This window comes from Salpingoeca rosetta (genome assembly GCF_000188695.1).
Source record: "Salpingoeca rosetta unplaced genomic scaffold supercont1.20, whole genome shotgun sequence".
Lineage (NCBI taxonomy): Eukaryota > Choanoflagellata > Craspedida > Salpingoecidae > Salpingoeca > Salpingoeca rosetta.
Window position 1 is genome coordinate 288487 of NW_004754914.1, and position 8170 is coordinate 296656.

Sequence of the window (8170 nt, forward strand, 5' to 3'; positions counted from 1 at the left end):
AAGAATATCGGACAGCATGTCATGGTGGGTGAAGGAGAGGGTGAAATGAACGTCTGTAAACCAATGTGTGCGTGCGTGTGTGTGCGTGTGTGTGTGTGTGTGTGTGTGTGTGTGTGTGTGTGTGTGTGTGTGTGCGTGTGTGTGTTTGTGCGTGTCTTGGATCGGGGTGTGATATGCGCACAACTTCACAAAAGTACAAACCTGGAATCACCGGTGCAGAAGCGGTGGTATGGCTGGCAGCACACGCGACAGTGCACGAACGCGAGGGACGATGAAGGTGACGGTGTGCTCTTTGTAGCATTACCATCGGCACTGTTGTTGTGACTGTTGTTGTTGCTGCTGTTGTAGCCGCTATTGGTGCTGTCATTGCCGTCTGTGAACACGCCGCTTGATCCACAGCGGACACAGAGCTGAAGAGGGAAGCATGAGAAGTGCAGTACAGTGGAGCATTGTGCCCGCGCACATGCATGAGATGTGTGAAACACACAAAGAGGCACACGCACAAACACACAACAACATACGCGCACAAGTGCACACGCATATGTACACGCGCGCACACATGACTGCCTGACCTCCAGGTGTGCGAGGAGTGGGGAGGTGCCGGCAACGCATCTGCCAAGACGACCGGAGATTCGGTCCGTAACGCCGTGGCGCCAAAATGGGCTGTGGAGGACACGACATCATAACACAAAAGAAGACACACAGAATGATGTGAATGCGATGCAGCTGCTGAAGTTCAGGGAAGCGCAAACCAAACACAGGAATGCACACACACACACACGCACACACACAAGCACAAGCACAAGCACACGCACATTCGCACCTGCAAAGAGTATTTGCGCCGTGCGATGCCGTTCTGTGATACATCAAAGATGGAGCAATACGTGAGACGTGACGCACACATGCGCACACACACGCAGATGCACACACACACACACACACACGTGCACTTACGCTGCACTGGCCTCAAGTTTGGTGACAATGTGCGATGCCGCCTTGCTGCCATCATTATCATCATCATCATCACCACCACCACCACCACCATCATCATCATCATCATCATCTTTTCCTATGTTCATCGTGTCATGACATGATGCGCCATTCTCTCCTTTGTCGGCTGCTGTTGCGTTTGCTTCCGTCTTAACTGCAGCCGCGGTGGTGGGTGTCGTGCCAGGTAGTGGTGCCGCTGCTGTCTGGCCACTGGCTGCTTCCTCCTCCCTCTTTAGCTGCCGGCGCTCTTGCTCCTGTCACCAGAGAGTGAAACACGTGCGATGTCGGGGTATGGGGGGATAGCGGGGGGTTACAAGGGGGTGGGGAGCAGCAGAGCGCGCATTGACGCAATGCACCGAGATGGTGCGCTAAGAGACGGGACGTTGATGCAAGAAGACAGGATACACGACACGCTCATGCACAACACTCACGGAATTGCGTGCACACAAACATGACCATACACATGCAATCAAGCACGCACAACCACACACGAACACACACACACACGAACACACAAACACACGCACACAAACATGAGCACGTAAGCACACATGCATGCACACAAGAATTCACACCTTCTTGAGAAGCTGTTTGCGCAGCTGTGCGATGGTGAGCATGGAGTAGGCTGGCTTGGCCGCTGCAGACGATTTGCGAGCTCGCTTTCCTCTTTTGGTGGAAGATGTGGGTCCATCATCCATCAATTGCGGTGATGAGGAGTAGAACTTGACACAGCTCCAACCATTGCTGCTGAAGCCACCTGATGGCACAGAAACAATCAAACACACACACACACATGGGTATGCGTAAGTGCTGATAGTGGATGCTGGTCACGCCACAAATCACAAAGCAAAACGCAACTGCAGCTGCCAGCAGGCACCACACCACACAGCACGGCGGGTGGACGTGCCGGCTTACTCCATTGCATGATGCAAGCCATCATCCCGGGGGTTGGGAAGACCTGGCCGTCCGCAAGAACAAGATCGCCATCACCATCCAGCTCAGCGACAACGCCCTTGAACTCGCACACGTCCCCCGTTTGCAGCATGCCTGCAGGCAGCGGATGGTGCATGGATGGATTGTGGTGGTGTTGGTGTTGGTGGTGGTGTGAGATGCAATGGCGTGAGCGAGTTAGTTGGTCATAATGGGTTGGTGAATGGCTACACAGCTGAGCTCCATTGACGCAAGACAGATCGCTGCGCCGCATCGGAGAGTTTGCAGCACGCATGATGCACGCGTGGACTCAAGTTGACAACTGAAGTTACCGTTTGCATGAAGCTCACGCACAGCCGAGCAAAAGGTTTCCGTCTCTCGTTCATACGACGGCTGCGCTTCTTCCTCTTCCTCCAGCGCATTCGCCTGAACAAAATCAAGCACACACACACACACATGTGTCAGTAGGTATCAGCGACACACATACACACACACGTGCGTAAGCAGGTGTGAGCAACGACGCAAAAGTGCAAGGTATCCTCCAAAGGCGCGGTCAACAAAACAGCGACAACCACACACACACATACACATACATCACACGCATCACACACATACACACACATCACACACATCGAACACAACCACATACCTCGTTGATGAGGCACTGCAAAGCGCCTGGTTTCTCCGTTGGTGTCTTCGTCGTCCGTTGCAGCTCTGCCGTGTTGATTCCATTGAGCTTGCGTTCCTCCTCCCCGTCATCCTCCTCGTCATCATCATCATCATCATCATCATCTCCCTTGCCGTTCCTCTTGTGCCTTGGCTCCTTCTTCAGCTTGGGTTTCTTTAACTGGTTCCGTCGACGCTGGGGTTGCTTCTTCTTGGGGTGCTGCTGCGCCACCTCTCTCGCAGACCCTGCTTTCGACCTCTTCGCATTTTTGTCGTTCCTTGCTGCTGTCTTCCCCTGCCTCTGTACTTGCTTCGCTTGCTGCTTCGCTTGCTGCTTCACTTGCTTCGTTTTTGGCATCTTGGCTGCTGTTGCGGCCTTGCTGCCATTGCTGCTGCCATTGCCACTCGTGCTGCTGCTGCTGCTGCGTCGCTTGTGCGGCGCGCTGTGCGGTTCAACTGGCTCCTGCTGCTTGATGCGTTGGGATCGGCGCCGGTTACGTGCTGGCCCTGGCGCAGAAGTAGGTGTGTGCAGGCCCTTACCGTTACCGTTGCCGTTGCGGGCCCTGCTGGTACGAGGCGAAGCCGTTGCAGACGATGCACTAGCCTGCGCCCTCGTTTTGGACTGCGCATGCGCCTCGTCCTCGTCGGCATCGCCTTCACGTATCACTGGCTTCCGCACCCGACCGCTGCGGCGGCGAGGGATGCCGTTCGTGGCAGCCAGCGCCTTGCTATTGCTGCTGCTATCGCCACCAACCCCAACTTCTCCTGCTTTTGGTTTTTGCTGCTGCTGTCGCTGCTGCTGTCGCTGCTGCTGTCGCTGCTGACGGCGTGACGCAGCCACGTGACCGTTGCTGTTTGCGTTGTCGTTGGCTTGCGCGGCTGCTGCAGCTTTGCGGCTGCTGGCCCGGCTGGGCTGGCTTGCCGTCATCATCAGGAGCAATGTGCACTTGTGTGTGGCGAAAATCGCACCGCAAGCGAACCAGCGACGGCAAGTGTTGTCGACCCCCCACCCACAACACCTGTGTCACGCACGCACGCACGACCGACAGCACCACAGCTGCTGCTCAGTCGTCTCGTCGTCTTGTGCTGGTGCTTCGCTTGTTCGTGTTTGCGCGCCAAATGCCTCAAAGGCAACTTTGCCCTTGCCAAGTCAATTTTGCCTAACAACCAAAAAGCCACAGCAAGCCACAAGAGGCAGCAAGAGACCATGGCGGATGCGGAGGGTGTGCGCGCAGCCAGCGCAGCAACGACGATGATGAGCGACGAAGAGAGGGTGGAGAAGATGGACCAGAAGGAGCAAGAGCAAGAACAAAGTGAGCAAGAGCAGAAGGAGCCCACTGATCCAAAAGCGGAATCGAAGCAGGATGCTGCAGACAACGATGCCGGCGAGGCCGCACAAGAACAACAACAACAACAACAACAACAACAACAACAACAAGAGGAGGGTTCAAACGACGACAATGCGCAAAAGGATGAAACAGAACAAAAAGAGACAGAGACCGAGCAAGCGGCAGATTCGACACAAGCAACACAGCCACACACGACAGAAGGAGAGGCAAGCGCTTCAACAGTTGCCATCGCAGAGGTGACAGGCAGTGACCAGGCCAATGCTGAGACGACCAACGACGTAGCACTGAACTCAGAGGCGCCAGCGGATGAAGGCACCGCACAGCCACGCGTGGAATCGCCAGAGCCAAAGGTTGAGGAACCCGAAGGTGATGCAGAAGAAGAAAATGGTGAAGATGATGATGAAGAAGCGGAGACACAGCCCATTGTAACAGAGCCAGAAGACACAGCTGCATCACATCCACAGCGGCACCACCCACAACCGCCAAAGGCAGCAATCTCTCAACGGAATACACAAGCCTCCACAGATGCCAACGCACAACCCCCACAGCAACAAGCCGAGGAATACTTGCGTGACAACAAGATTGGCGAACTCTTGGAGAACATGACCGCACAACTCGTCTTCCACCGCCCAGGTCTGGCTTCGTGTGTGCGTGTGTCTGTCTGTCTGTCTGTTGTGTGTGTGTGTGTGTGTGTGTGTGTGTGTGTGTGTGTGTGTGTGGGTGTGGGTGTGTTGGGTGTGTTGGGGGTATTGGGTGTGTTGGGTGTGTTGGGTGTGTTTGAGTGTGAGTAAAGCTGTGCAACGGTGTAAACTGTAGTTTGTTTTGTGCACGCTGCAATGCACGCGGTTTGCTGTTGTTCCTCCTTTTCCGTATCCCTGCCCCATCATGTCGTTCACGTGTGTTGCACTGGCTTGTACCACCACCACCATAACCACCACCAACTCCAGAGGATCCAAGGGCATTCCTCCTCGGCTATGTTGAGAAGCTTCAGGAGAGAGCGCAGAACTGTACGTGCAGCCACTGATCGCATGTTTGTCAATGCCATGCCTCACCTGCATCTACGCGCCGTCGTGTGCGTGGTCTCGCTGTTCCTTTGTTCTCACGTCAATTTACTTGTTTTTTTTGTGAACATGTCTGCCCTTCACGCCATTGTCTATGTCTGTGTGCGACTGTGTGTGTGTGTGTGTGTGTGTATGGCAGTGGACAACCCGTCAGACTCACTGCCGACGTTCTTTGACGAGCGCAACGCCAAGGCCGTCTTCCGCACCTACGACCCAAGCAACCGCGGCTGGATCTCCATGCAACAGTACCACTCTGGTGTGTGTGTGTGTGTGTGTGTGTGTCTGTGTGTGTGTCTGTGTGTGTGTCTGTGTCTGTGTCTGTGTGTGTGTCTGTGTGTGTGTGTCTGTGTCTGTGTCTGTGTCTGTGTGCGTGTTGATATGAGAGTGCTGAACATGCCTGCCATGCATCTGGCTGCACTGACGCCATTTGCTCTGCACACGCACACACAGGCACACACATGCACTCTCTCTCACTTGCACACTTGCACACATTCATTCATGTACAACCCTGCGCATGCATGCACAGCGATGAAGAACCTGTTCTTCAAGGACTACAACGACGAGCCCATGGGTTATGTTGAGGGACGTGTCACCTTGGACACCTTCATTGAGGAGTGGTCAGTACGCATGTCAGAGCGAACGTGTGTCTGTCCATGTCTGTCTGTCTGTCTGTGTGTCTGTGTCTGTCTGTCTGTGTCTGTCTGTGTCTGTCTGTCTGTATGTATGTGTCTGTCTGTGTGTGTGTGTGTGTCTGTCTGTCTGTCTGTGTGTCTGTCTGTCTGTCTGTATCCGTGAGTGTCTGTCTCTTCTCTGCCTGCCTGCCTACCGTCCTGCCTGCCTGCCTGTCAGTGACTGCAGTGCATCACTCCATGGTCGCTCATTCTCACACGCATATTCACTCACACACACACACACACACGCACTCACACGCACTCACTCACGCACACACACGCGCGCGCGCGCGCGCACGCAGCCAAGAAGCGTCTGCCAATGCCACCATGACCTTCAAGATGTGAGAAAATTGTCTGAAATCGTTCGTCAATCTTCTACAATACAAACAAAAACAACGCTGCTGCACTGCTCACTGACCAACCAGTCAAGAGTTCAAAGCACCCCACACATCCAACACGATCACATCATCCCACACCATCCCACCCTCCCACCACCACTGCAACCCAATACAACCCAATACAACCCAATACAACCGACAACATCATGGCGGGCGCCTTGAAGCGGCTGGAGTTTGTTTACGACGTGCTCTCTCCATACTCATACGTTGCCTTTGAGGTACACGCCTTTCGCGCAGCACTGTCTCTTGGGCAACAAAGGTGGCAAGAAGGAAGGGTAGCTGTGCTGACTGTGGTCTTGTTCTGAGAAACGCAACTTTGATGATTAAAGCGTACAAGCTCACACCTTTTCCGCACCTTGTCTATGCCGAACATTCCACTTCATCATATCGTCTCTCATATCGAGCAGTTGTTGAAGAGGTGAGACTTGGATCGCTTGCAAGAGAGGACGTGTGCTCCCTTTAGCCATTCCTCCCTCTGACTGTCATACACATACACAATACGCACATACGCACACACACACACACACACACACAAACACAAACACACGTGATCAACGCAACTGACACGTTTTTGCTTGTGTTGTGGGTCAGATACAAGCCAACATGGGATGTGAGCGTGCAGTACACCCCGGTTGCCATTGGTGGCCTGTTCAAAGTCAGCGGTACGCGTCTGTCGCGAGTGAAGGAGAACCATCACGTCGTCGCGTGCTTGTGCTTGTGTATGCGTACTTGTGTTTGTACGTCTGTGAGTGTCTGTATGTGTGTGTCTGTGTGTGCCTGTGTGTGTCTGTGTGTGTCTGTGAGTGTCTGTGAGTGTCTGTGAGTGTCTGTATGTGTGTGTGTGTGTGCGTGTGTGTGCGTGGTTGGTTGGCATGCCCACCAAGTAAGCCTTACAACGCAGTCTCACTTTCACCATGATGTGGCGCGGTTTCAGGCAACCAATCCCCGGCCATGATTCCATTGAAGGGGTCACATATGCCGACGGACCTCATGCGCTACCGCAAGTTTGAAGCAGTCGACATCAACTTGCCAAAGGTGCGCGTGTACACACGCAATTTTAAATACCCTTGTGCGTGTGTGTGTGGGTGTTTTGTGTGTATGTGTGTGGGTGAATAATTGCACTTGGCCGTGTTTTGAGTACTACGTCATCGTCACTCCACAGCACTAATGCCTCCTTCTCGCTGGGCTTGGCTTCCCCTCTGCAATGGCACCAGGACATGTTTCACGTTCTCTTCAAGAAAGGTGCGTTCCTCAGGCTGCAAACCTGATTTGCGTATCCACCACATGCACTTACAAAACCTCTCACTCATACTTCATCTACACTGGTTGTTGGCGTGTCGTCTGCTTGTCCAGGTTCACTGCGTGCACAGCGACTGCTGACCGTGTGCACGATGGAGCACAATCAGCTCGTGGAGCCCTTAACTGAGACGCTGTTCCAACGCGTCTGGCGGGACGTAAGCACCCTTTTCACTTGAGCAATTGTGCTGTGTGTGTACTCGTTGAAGACCTACGTGTGCATGTCATCAAGTCTTGAGGTGCTCAAGTTGACCACTTGCCACACCACGCGATGCTTCAAACGCGCTTACGTTTCTCTCTGTGCGCAGGACAAAGACATCACCGAAGAGGCGAGTTTGATTGAAGCCCTCAAGACTGTGGATGTGCCAGAAGACGCCGCAAGCAGGTGCACTGCTTCGTACTTCCATTTCGCTCTCCTTCCACGCACACGCACACACATGCACACATGCACACACGCATGCACACACAGGCGTTACCTTGCATACATGTGCAACCAGCGTTCTCAACCCACACGTTCGCTGCTTCTGCTCGCAGGATGCTTGAGCGAACTCTGGATTCAGACGTGAAGACCTGCCTCAAGGACGTCACGCAGAACGCCGTCGATCGAGGGGTGGGCGCGCGCGTCTGTATGTGTGTGTGTGTGTGTGTGTGTGTGTGTGTGTGTGTGTGTGTGTGTGTGTGTGTGTGTGTGTGTGTGTGTGTGTGTGTGTGCGTGTGCGTGTGCGTGTGGTGTGTGGTGGTGGTGATCGCCACCAGCGACGCGTGACCTCCTCCCGGCCCAACCTGAATCTCTCACTCCGTGCCGCCAA

At 54.0% G+C, this 8170-nt stretch overlaps 3 protein-coding genes across 3 annotated transcripts in view; 2 read left to right on the forward strand and 1 right to left on the reverse strand.

The window, feature by feature from the left end:
• Positions 1-3693, reverse strand: part of PTSG_07559 (mixed-lineage leukemia protein) — an 11279-nt gene extending 7586 nt beyond the window's left edge. Inside the window, exons 1-8 of the mRNA XM_004991298.1 lie at positions 2570-3693; positions 2253-2346; positions 1906-2037; positions 1566-1747; positions 955-1244; positions 824-856; positions 573-663; positions 202-410 (exon numbers count right to left, since the gene is read on the reverse strand). Of these exons, the coding sequence (XP_004991355.1) occupies positions 202-410; positions 573-663; positions 824-856; positions 955-1244; positions 1566-1747; positions 1906-2037; positions 2253-2346; positions 2570-3517 (1979 nt within the window). The 5' untranslated portion in view covers positions 3518-3693. The remainder of the gene's footprint in view (positions 1-201; positions 411-572; positions 664-823; positions 857-954; positions 1245-1565; positions 1748-1905; positions 2038-2252; positions 2347-2569) is intronic.
• A 22-nt stretch (positions 3694-3715) lies between these two features.
• PTSG_07560 (uncharacterized protein) lies at positions 3716-6068 on the forward strand. The gene is made up of 5 exons (XM_004991299.1): positions 3716-4568; positions 4883-4942; positions 5136-5252; positions 5523-5613; positions 5970-6068. Exons 1-5 carry the CDS (start codon positions 3794-3796, stop codon positions 6010-6012), a joined length of 1086 nt encoding a protein of 361 aa, XP_004991356.1. The 5' UTR covers positions 3716-3793; the 3' UTR covers positions 6013-6068.
• A 143-nt stretch (positions 6069-6211) lies between these two features.
• The window catches only part of PTSG_07561 (uncharacterized protein), a gene marked incomplete at both ends in the record, with an annotated part of 2773 nt that continues 814 nt past the window's right edge, over positions 6212-8170 (forward strand). The window contains 8 exons of the mRNA XM_004991300.1: positions 6212-6283; positions 6473-6483; positions 6657-6727; positions 7000-7100; positions 7280-7307; positions 7419-7519; positions 7670-7746; positions 7896-7971. Of these exons, the coding sequence (XP_004991357.1) occupies positions 6212-6283; positions 6473-6483; positions 6657-6727; positions 7000-7100; positions 7280-7307; positions 7419-7519; positions 7670-7746; positions 7896-7971 (537 nt within the window). The remainder of the gene's footprint in view (positions 6284-6472; positions 6484-6656; positions 6728-6999; positions 7101-7279; positions 7308-7418; positions 7520-7669; positions 7747-7895; positions 7972-8170) is intronic.

Coding starts and splice junctions, on each gene's coding strand:
- PTSG_07560 (XM_004991299.1), top strand. CDS start 3,794: ATGGCGGATGCGGAGGGTGTGCGCGCAGCCAGCGCAGCAACGACGATG. Junction 4,943..5,135: donor TCAGGAGAGAGCGCAGAACT/GTACGTGCAGCC, acceptor TGTGTATGGCAG/TGGACAACCCGTCAGACTCA. Junction 5,253..5,522: donor CATGCAACAGTACCACTCTG/GTGTGTGTGTGT, acceptor ATGCATGCACAG/CGATGAAGAACCTGTTCTTC.